This window comes from Aptenodytes patagonicus, chromosome 6, assembly GCF_965638725.1.
Source record: "Aptenodytes patagonicus chromosome 6, bAptPat1.pri.cur, whole genome shotgun sequence".
Classification (NCBI taxonomy): Eukaryota; Metazoa; Chordata; class Aves; order Sphenisciformes; family Spheniscidae; genus Aptenodytes; species Aptenodytes patagonicus.
The window spans coordinates 29187902-29214285 of record NC_134954.1 but is presented as its reverse complement, the minus strand read 5'-3'; the positions used below and the strand labels follow the sequence as shown (position 1 = coordinate 29214285).

At 48.7% G+C, this 26384-nt stretch overlaps 1 protein-coding gene across 4 annotated transcripts in view; it reads right to left on the bottom strand.

Moving 5' to 3' along the window:
• Positions 1-9480: 9480 nt before the first annotated feature.
• The window catches only part of LOC143161608 (uncharacterized), a 56034-nt gene continuing 39130 nt past the window's right edge, over positions 9481-26384 (bottom strand). For 3 of the 4 annotated variants that reach the window (XR_012995561.1, XR_012995562.1, XR_012995563.1), the window contains 2 exons: positions 10748-10929; positions 9481-9663 (listed from right to left, as the gene is read on the bottom strand). Coding sequence is in view for 1 of the 4 variants with exons in the window: in XM_076340695.1 (XP_076196810.1) it covers positions 13994-14035 (42 nt within the window). In the remaining 3 variants the exon portion in view is untranslated. Of the gene's footprint in view, positions 9664-10747; positions 10930-13986; positions 14036-26384 lie in introns of those variants that run through there. The other variant, XM_076340695.1, reaches the window with a different exon arrangement.

The following is a 26384-nucleotide window of genomic DNA, read 5'->3' as shown; positions in this document are numbered from 1 at the left end:
TCCTGGGGGCAGTTGCATTTCCATAGGACACATCATGGTGGGCAGAAAAAGCCACCTTTTCTGATATGTGAGCTGTCTCTTGGGCTTTCTTTGGCTTCTTGGACAATTGCCGCTTCTCAGTAACTATGAGGTGGGAGGTGAAGTTCTTGCTTTGGAAAGTTGCTCTGTGATATGAGCTGGGCATGCAGCAGGAGAGAGAAAGAGAGGGGAAGCTGCTGAGGCTGGCAGAGGAGGACAAGAGGCAGTCAAGAGTGGAGGAGACCGAACAAGAGAGATCAAGTCGGAGGCAGGGGACGGTGAGGCTTCATTGGGATTCAGAGGCATCCAAGCGAAGGAGCAGACAGCGGCTGACCACCGATGCTGAATAGCAACAAGCTTTCCCAAGCACCGGGCAGCTACCTGCAATTATTTTCAGGCAGCACTGTCCATCTGGAATGAGGCTGGGAATGGTAGCACCTGGGGTGGCTCTTTGGAGACCCCGTGCTGCCTCGCCCTGTACACACATTTCTCCAGGAGAGCCCAAACTCTGCCTGCTATTTCCCCCATCTCTGAATGCACCCAACAATAGCAACCTCCCTAAAAGCCCTGGGGACCCCCAGCATCCAGCACCCACAAAGCCACAGACATTGGCATCGGGCGAGAGGGAGAATCCATGCAAAGGTCTGCCGGGCAGATTGGGTCAGCGGGTCTAAGATGGCACGACCCTGTTAGGATTAACCCTGATTGACTAGCTGAAGGTCTGCCCGCGTGTCTCACCTTGCCAGCAACCCAATGAAGAGCCTGGAAAGGCCAATCAGCTTGTGGTGGCGAGGCACAGGTATTTTTCTCCCCAGGTTGACGCCAAGCAGAGCTGCACTCAGGCTTAGCATGCAGGGAGAGGAAAGATGGCCCATCCATGCCAACACATTGTTATGTTTCACTGTTTAAGCTCTTAAGCTCCTATTTGAATTTGAGCTGTAAAACATTGAACTGATTTAAAAAAAAAAAGTCCTCCTTAATCCAGAGAGGAAGATGAATGTTTCAGCCAGCCATGTCTTTGCTGCATGGAGCCAGCTTTCTCTATCAACTCTGCCATTTCCCAGGGTGATGGGAAGGTGACCTGTCCCTTTCCCACAGCAGGAAAGCCAAAGCTGGGTTCTGCCAGGTCCCATGACTCCCCTGCCCAGTGCTGGTGGCTAAAGGGGCAGAAAAGGCAGGAAAAAATGAGTCTACTTCTTGCTAGAGAGGGGCCTGGAGTGCGAGCCTTCGACAATATTGTAGCCTTCAGATTGTTACCTGTCACTACAGAGCCAGCAAAACACACTGACCTCCAGCATCTACCTGTTGGGGGGCTGGAGATGAGAGCGTGCCAATACAAAGACAGCAAAGCCTGCCTTGGAAACAGTGACGTGATGATTATTGCTATTGCTTATAATCACCCATAATGATGGCACAAGAGAGCACCGTGGCCATAGGGAATTGATTTATCACCAGCCCCTCCTCATCCAACAGAGAGCAACAAAGACAATTGTCCCTAAATGCCAAGGCAAGTCAACGATAAGCACGTTCACGTCTTGGTCACAAACTGGACACCTGCATTAATGATGGTGTCTCTTGGCCCACTATTGGATCTCACATCGTGGAGGAAAATAACGTAGTTATGGGCTGCTGTGGCTGTCCTTATAAGGTTTCAGTTTTTCATTTTCATGCATACATCGTTGTATAACATGGTGCACAACCAAGCCCTGGGGTGACAAGCATGTGAGGACCTCATGCCCACGCTCATCAGCCTGGCCCAAATCAGCCCTGTGGTTCTGTGCTCCCCTGGCATAGAAAGGTGTGAAAAATATGGCAACCATACGTGGAAAATCAGGTCTGTGAAAGGGTGCAACTGCTTGGAGGACAGCTGGAGGAACAATGGCTGGCACTGCAACTACTTAAAGCTGGAGCAAGCTTGGGAAGCAAAAGGGATCCAATTTTACATGGTTGAATGGGCTGGCCCTGGACTGAGCATCATTAACCGCTTAGCACTATGGAAAGAGCTCACGTATAAAGGTGGGAGCATCTTCCCTACAAAGCCAGGGAGAGCCAGGGCACCCGAGCTGCTGGTGCACAAGGCAGCTTGGGTCTGGTACAAGACCAGGGTCTGTGCCTGGGAAGGAATAGAGCTGGGACCATAAAACCTGCCCGAGTTTTTAACCAGGTTAGCCCAGATGTTAGCTTCATGCAAATACAGCCACACTGCTCCTGTGCTGGCACAGCTGCACCAGGCTCAGCTCAATCCCAGTGACTCACCTGAAGGTATCTGCTAGCTCTCCACCACTCCACCTTGTTCGGCATAGGCAACCCAGAGGGATGAATTTTTGACTAACTTTGCCTGGCACCTTGGCAGACCCCAGGCAATCTTGTGGAGCAGAGGGAATCTGCAAAACAACAAGAAGTATGAGCAGATGAGAGATGGTCAGAGGTTTTTTTGTTTTACAATGATGATTTATTTGTTTTGCACCTGGTTACAAATGCTAATAAAACATGATTTTCAGCAGCATTTTTCACTCCCCTATTTTTTTCCAGGCAGATAAAAAAAAATTGTGACAAAAATGCTCCACTTCAGGAGAGACTTCCCTATCCCTGTCATTGCAAAAAGCCACTTATGAGACCTTTTTTGCTGAGATCTAGAAGAGACTTGAACAGGACTGCTGCTTGGGAGGGGAGAGTAACACCACCACGATCACACTTCCTACTCCTCAGTAACAGGGAGAGAAAAAAGGTAACAGGGAACAGAAAATATTGGTAACCTGATGGTGCCACAGAAATTTCTTGCAGGGTGATGTGTACAAGCAATCACTAACAATGCTCGCAGGAGCAAGAGAGTTCTGGCACAGATTTACTGCAGAGCATCCCTTGAGAGGTGCTTGCATGGGCCGCCGGGACGCAGCAGAGGAATGAATCCCACTGACCATACGATCTCCCAGTAAAAGCCATAGCTGCTCTAGCACCTGCCAGCCCCCCTCACTGTGTGCTATGGACACATGCCACCACTGAGGCCACGTGTCATATGTGGCTTGCAGGAGTCATGGTGTGACAGAGGGCTAACACTCCAGAGGCATGGGAGGGAACGGGGGCTGGATGCTCAGGCCAGGAAGGATGGACGAGAGCTAAATGCTATCCTCCTCATATATATATTTACATCCTATTTACTCTCCTCATATGTATTACCCTCCCCATATACATTTTATTTACATTCAGATAATCCTCGAAGCAGGAAATTCCTGCTGGGTATGTCTTTACCCTGCTCTTATTTTCTTACGGACTCTCTACCCATCGTCCCTGTCTGTAGCTATTTCTTGTCCTGCTTTTGGCTTTTGCCTGTCCCATTTCACAGAGACAGAGAGGAGCCCTACCAGTGAGGCACTGGCAAATGTGTACCTGGGAGGGAGTGATGCCACAGGCCATGAGTGCTTGAAAAATGGTGCGTGGGTGTGAGAGGGTTAAGCCTCGCATGTGCTGCAGTATGGCTGGCTTAAGCAGTGAAAATTTCTCCAGAGTGATCAGACATGCCCAAGCTGCAGGTCTCCTTTAGCAGGGCTGGAAAGAATTTGCAAAGGCAGCTCAGCTTGGGCAGGGATGGACACTGCCTGCCCCAGGGCACTGTCAAGGATAAGCCATCACAGCACACATTGCAAATGCACAGCGCTAACCTTCCTTGCATCCCTTCGCTGACAATAAACTAGAGTTGCTGTTGTGCACAGGCAGAGCAGCAGGTGTGAGGGGTGCAGGGGGGTGAGGAGGCACCTCCTCCCTACCCCGCTTTTTTGCAGCATCCGTCCGCACTGCTCAAGGAGTGGGATGCTGTCCCTGCGGAGTCTCAGGGGTGACAGGTTAGGCATTTCTGAAGGCTACTTTAAACCTACTCTTCTGCATCCTCACCCCTTCCCTCCCCTGCAGCTGGTGGAAATCAGTGTTGTTGCCCAGCATTACAAGCGCTGGGATGCTCTCTAACAAAACACAGCTCTCTCCAGACATGTATACTTTCCTAGGATGAACTTCCTTTGCTCTAGAAAGCTGGTACCAATCATTGCCTTCCCCATGCCTCATTTTCTTCTTCCTTCAACTTACTTAAATCAGTGATGGGCTTGGAAAACTGAGTGTGACCAGTGGCTTCTACCCTGCTACATTGAACGGTGTGCAAAGCAAACATAGGGCTGTATTTCTCTCTTTGCCTGTATCAGAGGGATGGGGACTGCCAAGCTGGCTTTGCACGTGGTCACAGAAGTAGGAAGCTCCGGCCAAAGCAGTTTGTCCCTAAAATGCCCATGCAGTTCTAGGACACCCCTTTTTCCCTTCCAATATCATGGGTGCCTGTTAGCACGGCCGCTTTGAGGCTGCAAAGATGCCATTTACCACGAGAGGACACCATCCTACCTCCAACTTCCTCGGAGCACAACGGCTGGGTAAAAATATCCATAATAATATTACAGGGACCGACTGGAACACACACGTCGGAGAGGAGAGCAAGAAAGAAACAATATGTTTATCATCCTGCTATATCCAGCGAGAATGCTGCCCTGCCATTTATTTATGCAGCAAGTACCCCTTTAAATATACAAATCGCAGGAACATTAGGCTGTAATAGGCAGAACAGGGATTAGTCTGAATATACTTCATTTGGTGATTTGTGAGTGCCTGCATGTGAGAGGGTACGTATGTGTGTGCGCGTGTGTGTGTTGGTTGACTTTAAAATGGAATAAACCACATTTAGCAGCTAGGTAGCTATGGAAACATAACCAAAATTGTTCTACCACCTTTCTGCCGCACTGCTTTCTGCAGCCCTGCAAATACTGTCAAGGGAGGACTGAATATTGTTTCTTATAAATAATAGAATGTAAAGAGCTACAGAAAGAATTGCTAAATTAGGATCTTGAAGTAGGGATAGTTCAGGAAAAAAATGCCCAGTAGCTGTAATATTGGTTTCTGATGACTTAGCAATGATAAGGGACTTAATTTTATTCTTTTGTCTGTATTTTTGCAATTTACAGAAAGATGCAAGCTGAGGAAATATACGTATTTTGGTGCATGTACTTGTGGGGAGGTAAGTACGTGTGTGTACGTATATCAATATATATGCACAAACACACTCCAAACAGCGTATGCACCAACACAAATATCTCAACAGCATTTTGGTGTTTAAAAAGCAAAGGACTTCACCTGCTGCCCAGCTTTTTCTGCACACCGCAGCCTCAACCAGAAGCAATTCCAGCTCTGCAGCTCCACTCTGCCCCGGCCAGGCTCCCCAGTTCCTCTCCCAACCTACGGATTTGCCAGTAACCCCTGCCCATGGCTCTCCCGAAGCGCTGCCAATCTTGTTGAAGTATTTAGAGGCTGAGAAGACTGGTTATATATCACAGCTGATTTTAAAGAGCCTTTAAAACTGGGAATTAAATTCGGGCCCACTGGACTCAACTGGAAAAGGCTCAGTTGTTTTCACTGGGGCCAGGATTTAATCCTCAGATGTATGGAGATTTTCCAGGGCTGAGCAGTCAGGGTGAGTCCATCTAAGTCTTTCAGGGCTGAAGTGTGTCACCCAGTGCAGCCCAGATGACAGCATGATGCACAAAAGGCACCTTCCTGCTATTTGGCTTGCAAATCTCCCGACCAGGAAGGGCTGACTGGGAATGGCCAGCACAAGGACAGGGGACAACATGGGGCTTGCTGTCCTAGAGGCAAATGGCAGCAGGGGTCTAGCTGGGTGTGCCACTTCTTACTGATGTCCCCCCATTGATCTATTTTTTGGGTGCTGGCCCAGTTCAGCATTCCCAACTACCAAATACAGAAAGCCAAGGTTGGGGTCTTTATACAGCATCAGCCCTGGCCAGAACAGAGGTCCATCCAGCTCCACGTCCACCTCCTCCAAGCTACCCATGACTTTCTTCCTCTTGTTTGCCCCTTCAGTTCTGTCCTCTTCAGATCAAGGTCTCCTGGTTGCTTGAGGTCCTGCTGCTATGACAGGTACTCTATAGCTTCCTTTCACATCTTTACTTGTGCCTGACCCCCCTGAGACACGGACACCAGAACTACACACAGCATCCGAGCACCACGGGGTCCACCGTGGATGTATCCAGTTGCATAATGACAGGCTCTGTTTTATCCTCCATTTCTTCCTCTGTAACTCCTCACATTGCCCTTGCCTTTGTGATCATTCGTGACATTTCCAGAAATGGTCTGCAATGCCTCTACAATCTCCTTCCAGAGAGGTAGTAGCTCATTTAGACCGTGCCACGGTATAGGAGTAGCTACTGTTGATTTTTCTCCAAGTGCAGTTGCCGACAACAAATCTCTGCCGTGTCATCACATAGCCATCAGTACACTGCAACCCTTCTGCACTTCTTTGCAGTCAGCTTTTGTTGGCACTGTCCTGAATAATACTGCGTCCTTGCAAATTTTGTTTTCTGTCTGCTCCCCTTTCCAGATCATTTGCGGATAGGACAGCACAAGCCCTACCACAGATCCTTGGAGGACTTCATGTGTAATCCCTGCCCACAGTGCAAAGGGATTGCTTTTTCTCAGACACCGTTGGAGAAGACTGTTGGTTCACAACAGCACCTCCACGCCTATCTCATGGCAACTATATTTTTGTAAGCCTTTTTGGAGGACTCAGAAAGGCAGCTCAGTGCCCAAAATGTACTGAGTTTATGCAAATGCTGCTTTATGCCAGGACCATGAGCAACCAACCCTCTCCTTTTCATCTTGATGAATATGCACACTTTCTTTCTGTCCCTCTTCCCCCTTCAAGCCTAGCAAAGGCACATCTTACCCTGCTCTCACATCTGGGGTTTGGTCTATTCGATAAAGCTCCCTAATGAACCAGCTGCTCACCCACCAGGCTGGCCTCCAGCAGCATTTGGATTTCACACCCCACTGCAGCATGAGAGGAGGGCAGAAGCTTCTCCTACATCTGAACCACTGACCCTCCTACGTGATCCACCAGACACCCACTGGATGGGACCCTTTATCGGGATTGAGACTTGAGCTAGAAGGTAACTTGCTTTGGGCTTGCCCAGGACTCAAAGGGCTTAGTAAGGTCCAGGAAGCCCACCAGCCCTCAGCAGGACTGCTGTGCTTGCAGTCAGGGTTCTCCAAGGGAGCCCAAGGAGGTGGATACTGAAGGACACGTTTACTGTGTTTTAGGGTCTGAAGCAAGATTTGCCTCTGCAGGCATTAGCCTGTCTACATGTCAGGTGTCAAAAAAATTCATCTAGAGTCCCACTAAAACCTGTGGAGAGAGGGCAGCCCCTCTGGAGGCTCTTCTTAGACAAGATGAGTGATCCTAGGAAGTCCTGTCTTTCTCCACTGACCCCAGGAGAAGCGAGGCCAACCAGCTCAGCACAGGAACCAGGCTGAAGAGGTGATGTCAGGAGGGAACTCCACAGCCCATAGAAATTGCAAAAATCCCCCAACCCTAAGGAGCCACTTTCACAGTTCAGAACTAGGTGTCAACCTGCACTGGTGGATGCCTGGACATATTTTTGCACCCAGCTATCACATGGGCTCTGGGCCTGAACCAGCTTAAGCTGCTACGAGGACAGAAAAGCTGGCAGAAATTGTCCATCCTCCAGACCCATGCAGCACGCTGGAGAACTTGGCTCCCACCAGGAACCATTCTTATCTCTCTTAGCAGAGATACCTTCTGCCAGGGAGGAAGGAGGACGGGTGATGAAGTAAATACCTTTGGCAAGCTTCGCAGAGTTAGTGCTGCTGATTAGCAACAACAGAGGGCTTCAGAGACAGCTGTGCTACTCCATCCCCTCTGCCATTAGCAAGCCAGCCTTGTGAGACAGCCCAATTAGGGATGAGGCCCTGCCTTTCTTCAGATATTGGATTTGCCACGCACGGAAACAGCAATGCCAACTTCTTCATCCTGCCTGATGGAGGGAGCACTGCCCAGTCACATCACAACCCCGTACCGTCATTGTGGATTCGGAGGTTGGGAGCAGGTCCCTCTTTAGCTCAACGTGTTGTTGCTTTAACAATCAGAAAGATGGAAAAACAAAACCCTTTACTGTCTATTGTTAAAGTTTACTGTCTAATGTTTTAATAAACAGTCAAGTTCTTCCTCCGATCATTAAATCAGCAGTAAAGCAGAATGGAGACTGGTTTATGAGATTGTATCTGCATCACTAACATACAAATGTGAGGTCTTGGCAGCTGCAAACAGCTACTCCCAGTTGCATGGCTTCCTGCCCACGTCGAGAGCTGGATCTGCCGCTGGTTTGGAAGAGGTACAGCTCATCCCGCCTCATGGGAGATGGGCGGAGAATGAGACCTCTCAAGGGCCCTCCTCACCCAATCCTCCACTGAACTCCACATCAGTGGAAAGAAAATAGTGCAGATATGATGTTCTGCCCCCAAGAAGGATTAGGAAATCCTCCTGGAGATGGAAAATGGGGCACATCTCAGAGTGGTTTAGGACAGGCAAGTTGAGCAATGCTGTTTACTCCTAAGCCTTTGGCAACTGAACAGAAGCATTTAAATGGCAGCAGTTGACCATGTTTGGTGGTCAGAGGCACACTTTACAGTTAGCCCATAGCTCCTGTTGTACCCACAGCTTCACAGAGGTCAGGGGTTCATCAGGAGTCTCAAAGGAGTGGGATGATTTACTGGACGGGAACTAAACCAGCTACAGATGTGGGCTGAAAAATAGAAATAATTAAAACCACAAGTTTTGGGGTCAGAGAGATGGGGCATGTTATCACATAGCTGGGTGCAACCCCATGGTCACCCTGCAGCAGCAGATTCTGGCTCTGTGCTCTGCAGCACCAAAGCTGGGACACTGCTTGGTGGGCTTGAGTACTACACAATTGGACAACGTCTAAACAAAACTAAACCTATTCTTATCTCTGGGATGATTCATGTTTGCTTGAAACCATTAACACCCTTTAATCTTTGTTTTTCCAGGAATTCCCAGCCTCCAGCCCAGCAGCTGTGGGCTGCGTGGACCCGAGTGTGGGCAGACATGGTGGTCTGTTGCATTCACTCCATGTAGGACTAACTTCTAAACACCTTCCAAAAAGCTTATCTGCCACTTTTGCTCCAAAAGTAATAATGATCATCCTACCACCCATCCCCAAAGTAATTTTTAATAGCTCACAGTTGTTGCATCAACTTTGATTACTAGCAGTGAGGTTTTATCTCCTCAGGGGTGGCTCTGTTGGCAATAGATACCAGGTTTCCTGCTTACCACCATTTGTGGGCTGTTCCAACCGTTTGTCCAGTCATCAAATTATTAGCACATTATCCCTGGGCAACGGCTTGTAATTTTCTCTTTTTATTACTCAATAAACAGTTTGGAAGCCAACCCCCCAGAGTGAGAATAGAAACTAACTTACTATTTACACATACGTAACCAGTGCCACAAAGAGAAACGGTGCAAGAACACTGAAAAGCTACCAAAAAAAGAGAGAAGAGTATTTTTTAAGACTTTTTTTTTTTTTAATGAAAGGAAAATGTGGTATAGGACATTTGCAGGGGAATGGAGGAAAAGAGACAAAGCCTTGAGAAGTCCTGCAGGAGAGGGTTGCTGGATTAAATTTCCTTGATAACAGTTCCAGCAGCACATGCCCTGGTTTTCCATACCTCGGTCCCAAATGCCAATACTCCCAAGTGAACACGCCTAGATGCCTGGAGAGCCTTGGGAAAGAAAAATACAGCAGTTAGCTGACACAGTATAGCTATAGTCATTCTAACTATATTATAGCTATATATTTCCAGCTATAGCTAGGAGAAGGGGCTTTGATGAAGGAAGGAGATTGTTCTAAATGAAAAAGAAATGCAGTTTACGGAGAGTGAAAACTAGTCCTAAATCTAAGCCTAATTGAATTATAAATAGCCTGGATGCTTTCTTTCCATTCACAAGCTTGTTAAACTTCCAAATATATGTATATATAATCTTACACTTTCTAAACATTTCTATTCAACTTTCTGTTTCAACGTGACATTTTGTATTTCAAAGTTGACCTATTTTGAGGAGTAAGAAAATTAGCTGAATTCCCCCAAATCAAAATACTTCACTCTGGGTTGAATAAAATATTGGGAGGGTTTTTTTTTTTCTTTTCTCCAAAGAAGTATACTCCTCACTGGGAGCTACCAGAACGTATTTTATTTATTCTTTTGAAGTCCAGCTCAGCCATGGAACAGAAAAAAAACCTAACCGTCTACACAATTTGCACAGCAATGATTTCCAGCCTACTTTCACATTTCAAATTGAGCTATCTAATCTATCCCATGGATTTGGGATATAGGAATTTGAAGCGTAACTAGGGATTGATAAATTGAGTAAGGGGTTTTGTCTATAACAAAGGTTTCTTGGGGTAATATCTCCTGCAAAGGAACTGACCATAGCCTACTCTGTCCTATTGGACACAGATTTCTCTTGATACCTGTCACTGCAGTTTGTTGGCAGCTTTGGAAATAAAGGTGAGCGGAGATTTTGTATTGCACACCAGTCTGGCAGACCAATCTCTGGATGAATTCACTCACAGTCAAGTAGCAGCTTTTAGGAGTCAAAAGTTTTGAACACTTCCCCTGCCAGTATTTGACTAAAGAGATTTTTAATCAATGCAAGATACATTACAATACAGCTGCCATTGGTGTGAGAGGAAATAAAAATCTCACAATGGTCCTGAAAGCCAAAGATATATATTGGAGCATCCATGCAAGACTGCATGTTTCAGTTTGTTGTTCTTGGAAAGGCTTGTTAATAAGGATGACTTACTCTTTTCAAACAGCGGCAATGCTTTTGGTACATGAGGGATGGTCCTTGATGGAGTTGGGAAAGGCTGTCTCACTGGAAGGTCTGGGCAAAATGACATGGCAGGAGGTTTTCTTTCTGATGCGGTTCTTTTTCTTTTTTGGAGCTATCCCAATGCCATTGTCCTACTCTGCAACACTGTTGGGCTGGAGAAAAAAAAAATCCATTTGGATTACTATTTGAACATCTCAGAGTCTTTGCTCCAGGCTGCCTGGAGGCTGTTGGACAACTCTGCATCATCACCATGTTTCCTTGAAAATGCCTACAAGATTTTCTTTCTAAAGCTGGACTCTGAAGCACAGATCTCCTCTGCACACCAGCCCCTGCAAACGAGTCCTCATTTGAAGAGTCAGTCACCAGAATATGTGATGGAGTGAGATCTGTGTAGCTTTCTGATAGCATAGCACGGAGCTCAACTTTCCAAAACTTTTCACAAAAGGTTGTGTTGGGATGCTCAGTGCAATCAGTGCATGAGCTGTTAATGTGGAACTCATGATTGCTTGCAGCAATCACGGGGTCTGAAAACACAGCAGGATTCAAAGGAAGATCAGCCACTCACACAAGGTAACAAGGACATCTTAAAATGAGCAGCTATTGAATTGGGTTTGGGAGCTAATTTATCCCAAGGGAAGGTTATTTGTTAACTGCCTCTTGAAGAGTTTCTGACAGAGCTGAAGGAAGGGTGACAACTCTTCACAACAACCCCCAATCCTCCTCTGGAATGAAAACTAAAGCTTCTTGAATGAGGTGGACAGGGACTACGGACAACAGCACAGATGCTTCAGGTTCAAATGCCTATTGCCTGAGTGAGACAGAGGTTCTCCAGCCCCAGAGACCAGGGATGACACCTCCCTGTTTGGGATGTGCCAGGGTATTCCCCCCAGCTTGCTGCCACTCCAGATGGGCACCAGCCCCTCAAGGATATTATGTCATATCTGCAACTACTGTACAGATGCCCAGTACCTGTCACTGGTACCAACCACCACAGTTAGGTGCCTGCATTCCTACTCCAAAATGTCTTCAGCCAAAGAGCAGGCATTTGAGAGCTAGAAAAGTCTTTTATTCAGGCAAAGGTTCTTCTTCTGACTCCACTACCATTCATACCCACTTGTTTCATTAGGCAGCCGTATCACTGATGACTTGCTAGACCCTTGGTTGGCCAATTCCCAAAGCCAGAAACATCACAAATATGTCAGTCCTTACTTCTTTCCCTTAAATTTCTTGCAATATTTCTCAGTCCTTCTCTTAATATCTCTGTGAGACCACCTGAGCCTGAGACACAACTGGGTCCCACTCATCTTCAGGCACTTCAGTGGACTCCGTGTGTTTCCACATGGACACCATAGAATCATAGAAGACTTTGGGTTGGAAGGTACTTCTAAAGGTCGTCTAGTCCAACACCCCTGCAATGAGCAGGGACATCTTCAACTAGATCAGGTTGCTCAGAGCCCCGTCCAACCTGACCTTGAATGTTTCCAGGGATGGGGCATCCACCACCTCTCTGGGCAACCTGTTCCAGTGCTTCACCACCCTCATTGTGAAAAATTTTTTCCTTATATCTAGTCTAAATCTACCCTCTTTTAGTTTAAAACCATTATGTCTTGTCCTATCACAACAGGCCCTGCTAAAAAGTCTGTCCCCATCTTTCTTATAAGCCCCCTTTAAGTACTGAAAGGCCGCAATAAGGTCTCCCTGGAGCCTTCTCTTCTCCAGGCTGAACAACCCCAACTCTCTCAGCCTTTCTTCATAGGAGAGGTGTTCCATCCCTCTGATCATTTTTGTGGCCCTCCTCTAGACCTGCTCCAACAGGTCCATGTCTTTCCTGTGCTGAGGACTCCAGAGCTGGATGCAGTACTCCAGGTGGGGTCTCACCAGAGCGGACCAGAGGGGCAGAATCACCTCCCTCCACCTGCTGGTCACCATTTCACTCTCTTGTGGAGAAGAGTCTCCTTTAAGCCTTTGGGAAGCCTGAGGACGTGGTAGAGTTGGTCAAAGGGAGTAAGTCTCCTAAAAGATCAAGGACATGAGGTTGAGACAAAGAGGTTCAATTTGAACAGCCAGTTCTGGGTGGCTGCAAAAAGTCAGAAGTCTGTGATTGAGAAGCAAAGTTATTTCCTTCTAGGAAGTCCAGAGGGTCACGCTCCTCACCCAAACTACTAGCCCATTCAGACCCAGGCAGAGCTGAGCATCCATTTTAATCAGTCCCCAAATGCCCTACAGGATGGAGACAGTTTAACCCCTTAAAACCTCAGGTGAGTGGACCACAGCCCTGCAGAAAGGAGGATGCCCTACATGGGCAGTGCATCGTGGCATGGCTGCAGGAGGCATCCGGCCCTGTGGCTCCACTCCAGAGACAGCGACCAACTCTGAATTCGAGCAAAGACAAAAATGAGGTTCAGACAGAGCAGTAAAATAAATCAGTGACAGAGTCTCAAAAACAGACAAATGAAGTTAAAATTTGTCCTTGTTTATTTTAATGTTTGGAATGTTTTCGAGGTGATTTATGCCCCTGCTTCAATGTGTTTCTCTCTCTTTGTCTCTCTCTCCCTCCCCTCCCCCCCTTTTTTTTAAAACAGAAAAAAAAAATTTGGGAGTTAATTGGATTTCCAGGCTTCGCAGCCAAACACTGTAATTGATCTCTGAAGAGATGAATTTGTTGGTTAGCTGGGCATGAATTTGACAACAGGAGAGGGAAGGGAAGAAAAATTTCCCCCTGCACACAGAGCAGAAGCAGGTCACAAGGGGGTCATGCTGGCAGAGCCAGCAACCCAGGGCAAAGTCCCCCCTTTTTCCTGACCTTATCCCAGATTTTCACGTTAAATATTGCTTGTTACTTTGGGCCCCTTCAAGTAAGATGGCCAGGAGATCTGAGCTGACTGGTATAATCCCCTTGTTTAGAGCTACATCTCAGAGGAAATTTTTTGGCTCTTATTTTGTCCCAGCTTTTTGAAGCTACACATGGAAAAATGTCTGTTTGCCTGTCATCCATGACATGGGATACTCCTTGCCTTCCGATTCCCTCCCCTCCTTTGTTCTGCCTTGAAAGTCTGTTATCTCAAAAGCATGGATGCCTCAAGCAAGACCCCCTGTAACTACAGCTCCTGCCACCACACACATCCCCCCAGTCAGCATTGCTCCTCACCCTAGCCCAACCTTCACCCCCAAACCCACGTCACTCACCCCTACTCTCCCCAAAAGGCAGGTGCCATCTTAAATCTCCTTGAGTTTCTTGTCGCAGCAGGCTGGTTCACACTGTGAGGTGAAGAACAGGCACTGAGTTGGGGGGGTACAAGGATGCACCCAACTGCCCATACCCACATTTCTCATTTTGCCCAACCAGTTTCCAAGAGTCTCGACCAAGCCAAGCTCACACTATCGGGCAGGGGGCTGTTTGGCAGCATGACAAACCTTAGCCATGCAACAGAGGTTTCTCCTCTGTTGTATGCAGCAAAGAAATTTATGTTCTTTTCTCAGCTTAGCTGCTGCAAGAGGTCTGATCCTGCTGCTCTGGACAGAGCTATACTGGAGGATGCTGTGCCTGAAGGTACCTCACTAAAACCTGTCACGGTCCCCTGCTCTCTTCTGCCCATCTCCATAGCAGATGGCAAGCAGCCGTTCCTGACAGACTGCAGCGCGTTCCAGCAGCACCCGTGGGGAATCCAGGCTCCCACAGATCTCTGCAGGTAAGCCCACATGGGAATTTGGTGCAAAATGAGCACAGGAAAAAATTTCCAAGAGTCATCCCTGTGGTTTAGCATTATCTACCTCTAGAGTGGACAAGAAAGGTGTTTCTGGGAGTATGCTGATACAGTTACAGCAGCCCAGTGCAGTACGGCAAGCACTGGTTTCCCAGCCAGACCATCCTTCTCCCATCACAGAGGTGCACCCACCCCTCCATCCCTGTGCACTCAAGCCCTGAGCTACCAAAAGACCTTGATTATCTGGGAGAGTGCCACATACAAGGGAAAAAGTTCTCTGCAAAATTCGTCTCTTCAGCACAAGATTCTTCTTGGCCCATTTCAAGTTTTGCTGCACATTTATCTGAAATACCAGTCTGGCAGTCCAGTGGTAAAGGTCACAAGGAGCCAGGAAAAATCAACAGCCTTTCTGAGACAGACCACCCTTTCCCCTTGCTAGTAACCCAAAGGAAAGTATCACATTCCCATGCACCTGCAAACCTGCCCAGGAGATGAGGAATTGCAGTCCTTTTATGTGTTAGAGGCCTGCCTGAAAAGCCAAGCACAACCCGAGCCTACACTAGTTATGCCATGCTGATGTTTTGCTGTTCAGAAGCAACCCTATAATAATTGACCCAGCGTTTCTGTGCTGCTGACACCACGCTGGCACAGCCCTGCAGAAGGAAACACGGGGTTTGCACAATGCATAATTAAACTATGGAGCTAACTTCCACAGGAAGTTGTCGTGGCCAAGAATGTGTGACATTTCAGAGAGGAAGCAGGCATGTACGTGGATAACAAGAATAGCTGGAGTTACAACAGCTAAATACCAACATCTCTGCTGAAAGTGATATTAATATTGCAGGCAACCTCCAGCTATTGGAGATGATGAGCAGATCTAACATGGGGCAGATTTGCCTTCTGCTGCACCTTCCTTTGCAACATCCACCCCTGGCCACCCCTCAGAGAGGATAGGGAGTTATGTGGACCCCATCCAATTCCTGCAATTCCCCTCTTCTATTTTTTTTTAAAGCCTGTGTCAAAAATATTATGCAGTCTTATTTTGCCATTGTTTGCACTGGATATAAAACTCTGTGTAATGGGAGATTTCGGGAATTGCAAAGCAAGTTTATAGGCAGGAACGTTGCTCTGTGCAGGTGTAAGATATCACTCATTCCCGAGCATTACAGCTACTACAGACTGTGACAAGGAAGCAGCTCACAAATGGTCACACGAAGGAAAACATCTGTTACGAACTAGCAGGTACACAGATCATCTGCAAATTGCACAGCTTGTGCCTGATTTTCCCTTGCTTTGTTTAGCAACTTGCAGTGCCGCGACACGAGAGGCAGCTGCTCACAGAAGAGACCTCCACGGCGCAGAGCTGGAGACAATGGAGGCAAGGCAGAACAAGGCACAGCATCCCTCTGACACTGCAGAAGATGTAGGTCGTGCCACAGGCATTGTTTAACCCGGGACCACTCCAGAAAGCCAGGTTATATTCTACAGCAGGCATAGTGCCCTTTCCCCTGCAGAGCCAGCTCTCTCCTGCCCCAGAGGTACCTGATTTTCCCCTTGCACGGGCTCCTTGGGCTGGCAGCACACAGAGTCACCGTTTGCCTCCACCTCGCACACAAAAGCTTTCCTGATCTTGGCTAGACCTTTACATCTGCTTTGTGTGACGGGGCTTAGATCAGGAAACAGAAGGATTCTGGTTCCAGCAGACAGGATCTCTGGTTGATCTCCGGCTAGTCTCAGGACTCAACCGCAGTTCCCAACACCACGTGCCATGGTTGGAAAGGAGGATCTTTCTGCGCCTCTCCTTATCACCCACTCCCTGCATTCCCACCTGTGTAAAAGGACTCAAACATTTCAGACGCAGACCACAACACTGGCTGTGTCCAAAATCTCTCTGCCTGCTCAGGATCCAGGCTTCTGGAGTCCTTGTCAGCTTTGCACAAGCTCTGCTCCCATCCATCAGGGAGCCAAGGGTACAATTTTGCCTCGTTTTTTCTCTCTTTCATTTTAAAAATGATTTAACAATATTTATGTGCTTCTTACTCCTTGAGCAAAGCAAAGGGGGCAGGAGGAGGGGACCCATCCCTGGGCCTGCACTGCCATTGCCTGCTTTGAGCTCCTGCTCCCCTCAGCTGTCTGTCAGGCACATCAACGCCTTTGGCACGTGATTTATCATGTCAAGAGGAGTTCACCACTTCTGACACTGAGCAACAAGACTTATTAAGTCCTAGTCACACACCTTAGCAATCGATGGGAATTTCAACTGTGACTTCATTGAGAAAGGGATCAAACCTTTTAAAATCCCATTCCTCAAACACAGTGGTCTTGCATGTTGCAGAAGCTCCACGTAAACACTGGGGTTTCACAAGCATCTGCACGTGCTTCAGGTGGGCAAAGGCTCACTGTACAGAGTCTGGTGAGACTGCATGTGAAGCGCTGTGCAATCCTTGTCACCCAAAATTGGGGTCAAAGATGGTGAGCTCAGACTGGAACTGGCTCAGAGGAAGACTATCCGGACCATCAGAGCAAAAGTGGCCTTTTTACAAGAGTCAGCTGCTAGGAGAGCCTGACTTGTTAGTCTCAGAAAATGAAGGTGGAGAGGTGATAAAATTGTTCTCTCTCCATGTATCAGGAGGTTTAACATGAAGGAAGAGAAAGTGCTATTTAAGGTGAAAGGACAACATCAGCAAAAGGTCATAAACCACTCATGAATAAATTTAGGTGAGAAACTAGAATAAGGCTTCTCGCTGTTCAAACAATTAGGGGAAAAGGCAATGCAATATGAAGGGGGGGTTTTTTCAGCCTAGGAGAGGGATGAGATGCTTCATCAGCTGCAGTAGCAGAGAGCGGGACGTGGTGGCTCAGAGGTCCTGCCCCAACCCTGTTTCTGTTGTTAAAGCAGCGTTACTGCAGCCGTGCAGACTAAGGGTGCCAGAGAGGCAAGGTGTGCTGGGAGAGACAACACATTTGTGCATGGTCAACTGATTTAATTGGAAAAAAAGGTGACAAGTTTGAGGTTTGGGTCTGACATAGAGCAGTAAAAACCAAGGGAAATATAAACCAAGAGACTACGATAATGCACAGAAGCCAGTTGACCAGCCACTGAGTGCCGGGGGAGGAGAGGGTGAAGCACGAGCAGAAGCTCTGCTGACGAACCAGCTCTGGCTGTCCCGTAGCAGCCCACACAGAAATCTATACAGAAAATCATTAAACAATTACAACCTCCATCGGAAGAAGATCATCCTTTGAAGACATTTCCCCAGAAACCTTGTCGCAGCTTTCAAATAACCCCCTGCCTCATCAGAATAATTGCCAGGAGTAAATGCTTTGTAGATCAGCAAACACTAAGCAGAAGGAAAGCAAAGCAAAATGAGCCAACGCAACCCCACAAGCTCTGCCTCCTCCATGCAAACCCGGTCATGCCGAAATACCACTGCACCAAGCGTCCCATGGAGATGTCACTGGCCGAGCATCAACCCTCGCAAGCCCTGGTGACCTCCAGGGAAACGGGCTGTTTCCAGTGGAGAAAGGGGGGGTTTTCATAAAACAATCAGTCTGTGCCAGCTCAACGGTTTGCCAGAGGAAACGATCCGCCTAAAAAAATTACCTAGCCAAAAAAGTAAGGTCTAATACACTGGCTGATTTAACACACAATATTATCACTCCCTACAGACAGAAGCTCTCTTATTTTGAAGGTGCTTAAGCACCTGATTTTGGTTAGGCCTAAATAATTCTTGAAAATCTGGTCCTTCATGCAGAACCAAGATAATATTTGAAGACACAGCAACTCAACCGGCTTTGCTAAATCAATCTCACTGTTATTTTATTCAGTGTAAAAAAAGTTCCCAAGGATCACATTTCCACCAGAACTTGTTAACAATTTATAACTATCACCTTAATCATTAAAAACAAACAATGGGAAAGGAAAAAATCATTAAATTAATCCCTGATCTGGAATCCCAGAAAAGAAAATTAATTATTTTTCAAGACTGCAAGAATTAGGGGCCAACCTTCCAGATAGTGTAAAAACATGAAGAGAAAGGGTATGCATACGCTGCCAGACAGCATCTGAGGCTGCTGGAGGATGGGGTGGGGGGGGTTGCGTTGCTTTGAAGCTCTTTGCTGTCATTCTCTATGGAGCCTGGTAACCACATTGTGGTAGAGCGAGGCGACGCTCAAGGCAGGATGAGCCTTTTAAGCTTTCAGACTTATTTCTGAAGGAGCATGGGCTGCGTCAAGAGTTGCAGTTAGTGCGCTGGAGTGGTACTGCAGTCAGTTCAGCCTAAGCAAGGAGAGTCAAGCCCTGCAGAAACACCTTGAGGACCTGCCACCCCTGGGCTTCTGGGGAAAGCACATCCCTATTTCCTAGGGAGCTCTGGCTGCTCTGCCCCACTGTATTCCCATTAAAATTAGCATCCCTCCCACCCATTCATGTTTCTGACAGCCGAGTGGGCTCCTGGTCCCTGACCAAACTCATAAATTAAGGCAGCAACGCCTGTAGAAAACATTAGGAGCTTTTATTAGACCAGCTGATAGAGACAGAAACAAGGACACGTCTTGGATGCAAAGTCTGCTCTTGTCTCACGAGACTCCAAGCCCACACTCTTGTCAGGTTTGGGTTGAATTTTTTTATTCCTTTTCCCATTTGGACTAATAAAGGTATTAACTATCCTGCAAAAGCCATAGTTCACCACAATTACAACCCCCCCCACCACTAAAAATAAATATGTTAAATGGAGAAAAAACAGCACAGAGGCAGGAGGGGGAAGCATCTTTCAGTGTGGTACGGGGGAAGGCAGCGGCAGGCTTGGCGATAAGATCCCGACTTCAATCCCAGCCCAAGGGCTTGCCAACACCTAGCTCATGCCCTGCATGCCGATGAGTAATTGAAGGTAATAATGGGAATGGATGGACTAAGGTATGACAGCTGGAGGGAGACAACATGCTCCCCAGCTAACTGCTTGTATGCATGAAGCTGGACCTAAGTCATGTATGGTAAGGCTTGGAAAATTCAGGATTTTTTTCCACTTGGCTGAGCAACGTGCACATGGCTGAGCGGGCTGGTCCACCCAACAGAGGGCACTGATACACTGACCACAGCACCAACCTCTCCCAGTCCTCCCCACCAGTGCTGCCTTCTCCTCCCCTCCACACCAGTGATGACCTTCCCACTATCGAGTTCTCCATCACAGTCCTGGCAGGGGTTGCCATGTCCCCACCCAATACAAATCAATGGGGCGTCACCTCCGTGGGGCGAGGACGGGAAGGGAATGTCCCTGTGCTGTGCCAAACTGACTTCCTCGCCAGTGCTGCCGTGATGTGAAGGGGCGGTCATGAGGAACGCTGGTGGAAAAACCTGGGCGGGGGGGGGGGGGAGGGGGGGGCCTTCACTTTTTCAGGCTGTTAACTGTAATTAGCCTGGTTTCTGAGATGTAATTATCTCGCAATCTCAAAGCAAACACCCCGGAGGAAATTGCACAGTTAAAGCCAGCATGGCATTAAAAATAAATTATGAGAGTCCTGCCCGCTATTGCTGCGAATCTGTCAGCATTTTCACTCTAAAAGCCCCAGCTTGGGGGAGCTGGAATCACCCAGCTGTGACTTTCCCTGCCAAACTGTCTGCCTAGACAGAGGATCGTGCCATGTCTCTCTTACGATGCAGAATTACAAACAACCACCCCCCTCCCTGATCAGGAGGCATTCAGCTTTGTCACAGCCCAATTACAACATTGCTGCACTTTGGGGGTGGGGAGGTTGTTTTGTTTTGTTTTTTTTCCCAGAGGAATTAAATTCTGCAGGCTATTTAATACAGCACACGAACAAAGCATGCTAGATGTTTGGAAACAAGTCAAACTCCTTCCTTTTACAGAAGGAGCTCCCGAGCCTCCTCTCCACTGCCCTTTTTGTTGCTGCTTGAGTGATTCCCATAATTAGGACTGTGCTTTATCCCAAATTGCCATGCCAGGGACTCATCCCGGGAGGTGGAGGAACCTGGCCGGTCCAAGAGCTGGAGTCAATGGGGAGCTGGATGTCCCCAGAGGCTCATGGCTCATCCTTTGCTTGGGGAACTCCTTTGTTTGGCTCCCACCTGCAGAACTTTGTTCAGCCTCCAGCTCCCTGGACAGACCACTGCTCTGAGATGCCTGGCTGCAGAATGGGGGAAGGAAGGAAGGAAAGGAGAACTGGTTGGGAAGCAGAACTGAGCTCCTCACATAGCTATGGAGCATGCAGTGAGGCCACCAGGGAGGACTTGAAGCTTGCTCTTGGCTTACTTCTAATTTTGGAGTGTCTTTTCCATCCACTGCTGTAAGACACCAGCTCAGACTCAGATTTACCCCTAAAGCCAGCAGAGCTATGCCAGCTTAGCTCAGCAGAAGACCCCATCAACACCAACCCAAAGTGCCTTCCCTCATGGCACTCCTGTCCCATGGCAAGTCCCTTCACATGGGCAAAATTTCAGAACACAAGAAGGTGTGTGTGACCTTAACAGAGCATGTGCCCCAACCAGGACATGCTGCATCACACAGAGAGGAAACAACCCTGGTGTTTCCTTCCTGGTGGGAAGCGACACCTGAATGGCTTTAAAAGGTGTAAGTGATGCTCAAACACCTCCTTAACAGAGGAGAGCTGGGACATGCCACCATCTCCAAACCATCATGCTCATTACACAAAACACCACTTCATTCATTCTGCCATAGCTGAGGTGGACGAGGGATACCCAGAAACATGCTGAGCCCGGTAAGATGCTCTCACCACAAGAGGTGATCCAAAAAAGACCACCGCTCTGTGCCTTTCATCAGAAATACAGCTTCCCTCAGGAGTCCTGCAAATGGGCTTCTCCCGAGCAGAGCCCTGCCCTATGTTGTGGGTAATTAGCAGGCACTTCTGGAGAATGAGATACAACCTCCAGCAGCACCAAGCCCCATTTAGTTAAAAACCTAATACTTCTTATGGTATGAATCAATCCCACTGTCTCTCCTCTTCACATATCTAGTCACTCACAGGATGCAAAGAACAAGTCTGGAGAGCCCATTAAAAGCCACTCGACTGGAAAATAGTTTCTGGCCTAATTCTAGCACTGGGGTCTTAGTCAGGGAGAGAAATCTGACAGCAAGAGCGTGTCTGCGGGGAGGAGGAGGCAGAGCTGTTAACTACTTCACCAATCTAATGTATAGCACTCTCCAAGACTAATTAATAATTAATATTCATAGCCTGCTTAAATCTGTTGACTCTGTAAACCACAGCCTTTCACTTAAAGGACTCTTGGCATGCTGAGACAAACTGAAGAACATCCCCCATGGAGAGACTCAGCATAAACAAGAACAATGGCAACTCCCAGCTACTCAGCCCTAGTTTTAATCCCTCTGCTTCTCTTGCCATCTTTATCCTGTTTAATTAGGCATAATTCGCTAGCAGCATCTCTGATCAGAGGTGGATGGAGAGTCCAGTATGGCAGGACCTGGGTCTCTGGTCACTGCGATGCTACTACCAGTGCTTTAATGGGAACAGTAAGGTCCTAGGTTGGCACAGGACACTGAAGTCACCAAGTCCAACCTCCTTCAGAGGGTCTGCTCAGATGTTCATGGGCCATGTGCTGCTTGCCAGAGGACATGCGGGACAGCAGTGGAGGCTCTCTAGTATAGCCAAATGCTGCCAACAAATGGTAATCCTGTCTCCTTTCAAGCACTTGGTATTATCAACCAAGATAGATTATCAGATTTATACATAGATTTATCCAATTCAGGAGTTGGGCTTGCTGCGTCAAAGATCAATGAGAGCTTTCTGAAGACTGAAATCATAGAATCATAGAATCATAGAATCATTGAGGTTGGAAAAGACCGCTAAGATCATCGAGTCCAACCGTCGACCCAACACCACCACCCACTAAACCATGTCCCTAAGTGCCTCATCTACTCGTCTTTTAAATACCTCCAGGGATGGGGACTCCACCACTTCCCTGGGCAGCCTGTTCCAATGTTTCACCACTCTTTCAGTAAAGAAATTTTTCCTCATGTCCAATCTAAACCTCCCCTGCCGCAACTTGAGGCCGTTTCCTCTCGTCCTATCGCTAGTTACTTGGGAGAAGAGACCGACACCCACCTCGCTACAACCTCCTTTCAGGTAGTTGTAGAGAGCGATGAGGTCTCCCCTCAGCCTCCTTTTCTCCAGGCTAAACAACCCCAGTTCCCTCAGCCGCTCCTCATAAGACTTGTTCTCCAGACCCCTCACCAGCCTCGTTGCCCTTCTCTGGACACGCTCCAGCACCTCGATGTCCTTCTTGTAGTGAGGGGCCCAAAACTGAACACAGTATTCGAGGTGCGGCCTCACCAGGACCGAGTACAGGGGCATGATCACTTCCCTACTCCTGCTGGCCACACTATTTCTGATGCAGGCCAGGATGCCATTGGCCTTCTTGGCCACCTGGGCACACTGCCGGCTCATGTTCAGCCAGCTGCCAACCAGCACCCCCAGGTCCTTTTCCACCAGGCAGCTTTCCAGCCACTCTTCCCCAAGCCTGTAGCGCTGCATGGGGTTGTTGTGGCCGAAGTGCAGGACCCGGCACTTGGCCTTCTTGAACCTCATACAGTTGGCCTGGGCCCATTGATCCAGCCTGTCCAGGTCCCTCTGCAGAGCCTTCCTACCCTCGAGCAGATCAACACTCCCGCCCAACTTGGTGTCGTCTGCAAACTTGCTGAGGGTGCACTCAATCCCCTCATCCAGATCATCGATAAAGATATTAAACAAGACCGGCCCCAGTACTGAGCCCTGGGGAACACCGCTCGTGGCTGGCCGCCACCTGGATTTAACTCCATTCACCACAACTCTGGGCCCGGCCGTCCAGCCAGTTTTTGACCCAGCAAAGAGTACACCTGTCTAAGCCGTGAGCCGCCAGCTTCTCGAGGAGAATGCTGTGGGAGACGGTGTCAAAGGCCTTGCTGAAGTCCAGGTAGACCACATCCACAGCCTTTCCCTCATCCACTAGGCGGGTCACCTGGTCATAGAAGGAGATCAGGTTGGTCAAGCAGGACCTGCCTTTCATGAATCCATGCTGGCTAGGCCGGATCCCCTGGTTGTCCCGCTCATGCCTTGTGAGCGCCCTCAAGATGAACCGCTCCATAATCTTCCCCGGCACCGAGGTCAGGCTGACAGGCCTGTAGTTCCCCGGATCTGCCTTCCGGCCCTTCTTGTAGATGGGCGTCACATTTGCAAGCCTCCAGTCGTCTGGGACCTCCCCCGTTAACCAGGACTGCTGATAAATGATGGAGAGTGGCTTGGCAAGCACCTCTGCCAGCTCCCTCAGCACTCTCGGGTGGATCCCATCCGGCCCCATAGACTTGTGAGCGTCCAGGTGGCGTAGCAGGTCGTTGACTGCTTCCTCTTGGATTAGGGGGGGTTCATCCTGCTCGCCGTCCCCGTCTTCCAGCTCGGGGGGCCGAGTACCCTGAGGATAACTGGTCTGCCTGTTAAAGACTGAGGCAAAGAAGGCATTGAGTACCTCAGCCTTTTCCTCATCCTCAGTGACAATGTTCCCCCCCGCATCCAATAAGGGATGGAGATTTTCCTTGGCTCTCTTCTTGTCATTAATATATTTGTAAAAACTTTTTTTGTTGTCTTTAACGACAGCGGCCAGATTGCGTTCTAGCTGGGCTTTTTCCTTTCTCATTTCTTCTCTGCACGACCTAACGAGATCCCTGTACTCTTCTTGAGTCGCCTGCCCCTTCTTCCATGAGCGGTAAACTCTCCTTTTTTTCCTGAGTCCCAGCAAGAGCTCCCCGTTCAGCCAGGCCGGTCGTCTTCCCCGCCCGTTCTTCTTACGGCGTACAGGGACAGCCTGCTCCTGCGCCTTTAAGACTTCCTTCTTGAAGATCGTCCAGCCTTCCTGGACCCCTTTGCCCTTCAGGACCATCTCCCAAGGGACTCTCTCAACCAACGTCCTGAACAGGCCAAAGTCTGCCCTCCGGAAGTCCATGGTTGCGGTTTTGCTGCCCCCTCTCCTTACTTCACCAAGAATGGAGAATTCTACTGCTTCATGGTCGCTAAGCCCAAGACGGCCCCCGACCACCACATCTCCCACCAGTCCTTCTCTGTTAGTAAACAGCAGGTCAAGCAAGGCACCTCCCCTGGTAGGCTCACTTACCAGCTGTGTCAGGAAGTTGTCTTCCACACACTCCAGGAACCTCCTAGACTGCTTCCTCTCTGCCGTGTTGTATTTCCAGCAGACATCCGGGAAGTTGAAGTCCCCCACAAGAACAAGGGCTAGCGATTGAGAGACTTCTGCCAGCTGCTTGTAGAACGCTTCATCCGCCCCTTCATCCTGGTTGGGTGGTCTATAACAGACTCCCAGCAGGATATCTGCCTCGTTGGCCTTCCCCCTCATCCTTACCCATAAACACTCAACCGTACCATCATCACAATCGTTGAGCTCTAGACAATCAAAACACTCCCTAACATACAGGGCCACCCCACCGCCTCTCCTTCCTCGCCTGTCCCTTCTGAAGAGTCTATAGCCATCCATTGCAGCACTCCAGTCGTGAGAGTCACCCCACCATGTTTCTGTGATGGCAACTAAGTCATATCTCTCCCGCTGCACAATGGCTTCCAGCTCCTCCTGCTTGCTGCCCATGCTGCGTGCATTGGTGTATATGCACTTGAGCTGGGCTATCGATTTCGCCCCCGGCATCGGCACGCCACCCCTAGGCTCATTTCTAGTGAGCCTGGTTTTATCCCCTTCCCCCTTCGAACCTAGTTTAAAGCCCTCTCAATGAGCCCTGCCAATTCATGAGCCATGATCCTTTTCCCCCTGTGAGACAGCTGAACTCCGTCTGTCACCAGCAGGCCCAGTGCCGTGTAAACCTCCCCATGATCAAAAAAACCAAAATTCTTCCGATGGCACCAGCCCCCGAGCCACGTGTTGATCAGGTGTGTTTTCCTGCTCCTTTCAGTATCCTTCCCTGCCACTGTAGGGATTGAGGAAAACACTACCTGTGCTCCTGATCCTTGAACCAGTCACCCCAGTGCCCTGAAGTCCCTTTTGATCACTGCAGGACTTCTCTCTGCAACCTCATCACTGCCAGCCTGTATAACCAGCAGCGGGTAGTAATCAGAAGACCGTACCAAACCAGGGAGCTTCCTAGTGATGTCTCTGACCCGGGCCCCAGGGAGGCAGCAGACTTCCCTGTGGGACGGGTCCGGTCGGCATATTGGGCCCTCTGTTCCCCTCAGAAGGGAATCGCCTATGACAATTACCCTCCTTTTTTTCTTAGCAGCGGCAGTCATAATGCGTGGGGCTGACTGCCTCACCCTAGGCGACCCCCTGGACGGACCTTCGTCTACATCCTCGTTTGCCTCGCCCTCAAGTTCGAGGGCCCCATATCTGTTGTGTAAAGGCAACCGGGAAGGTGAGGGAGGCTGGGCGGGGGTTCGCCTGGCACGCTGAGCAGGGACCCGTTTCCATTCCCCCCGTCGCTTAGGTCCCCTCTTTCTACCTGGTGGCAAATGCATCATTAGAGCATTGCAACTGATCTTGTAGAAGCCCCAAACCTACCACAGCCCAAACCAGTGCCCTCTTTTGCAATGGCCAAGCAATGAAAGACTTTTCGAGAAGGCTGAAGCTCTGCACACTTCCCTCAGCAACAGCTGACCATATTAAGATGGTGATAAACTGGCCACCAGCCCTCCCTTATTCTTCCGGAGTAAATGTTCAAGCAGAGCTCCTTGCCTGCTCTTCACTAGCATCTAGAGTCACTGTAAACCCTGCACCGCAGTGAGACATCACAGATATGCAAGGTAAATGCACAGGACTGGGAAGTTTAAAATCAACACAAGCATCTAGTTTGGCTCATGGAGATGCAGCATTGCAAGCTGTGATGTAAACCTGCCATCCAAAAGCATAATGCTCAAGGTCC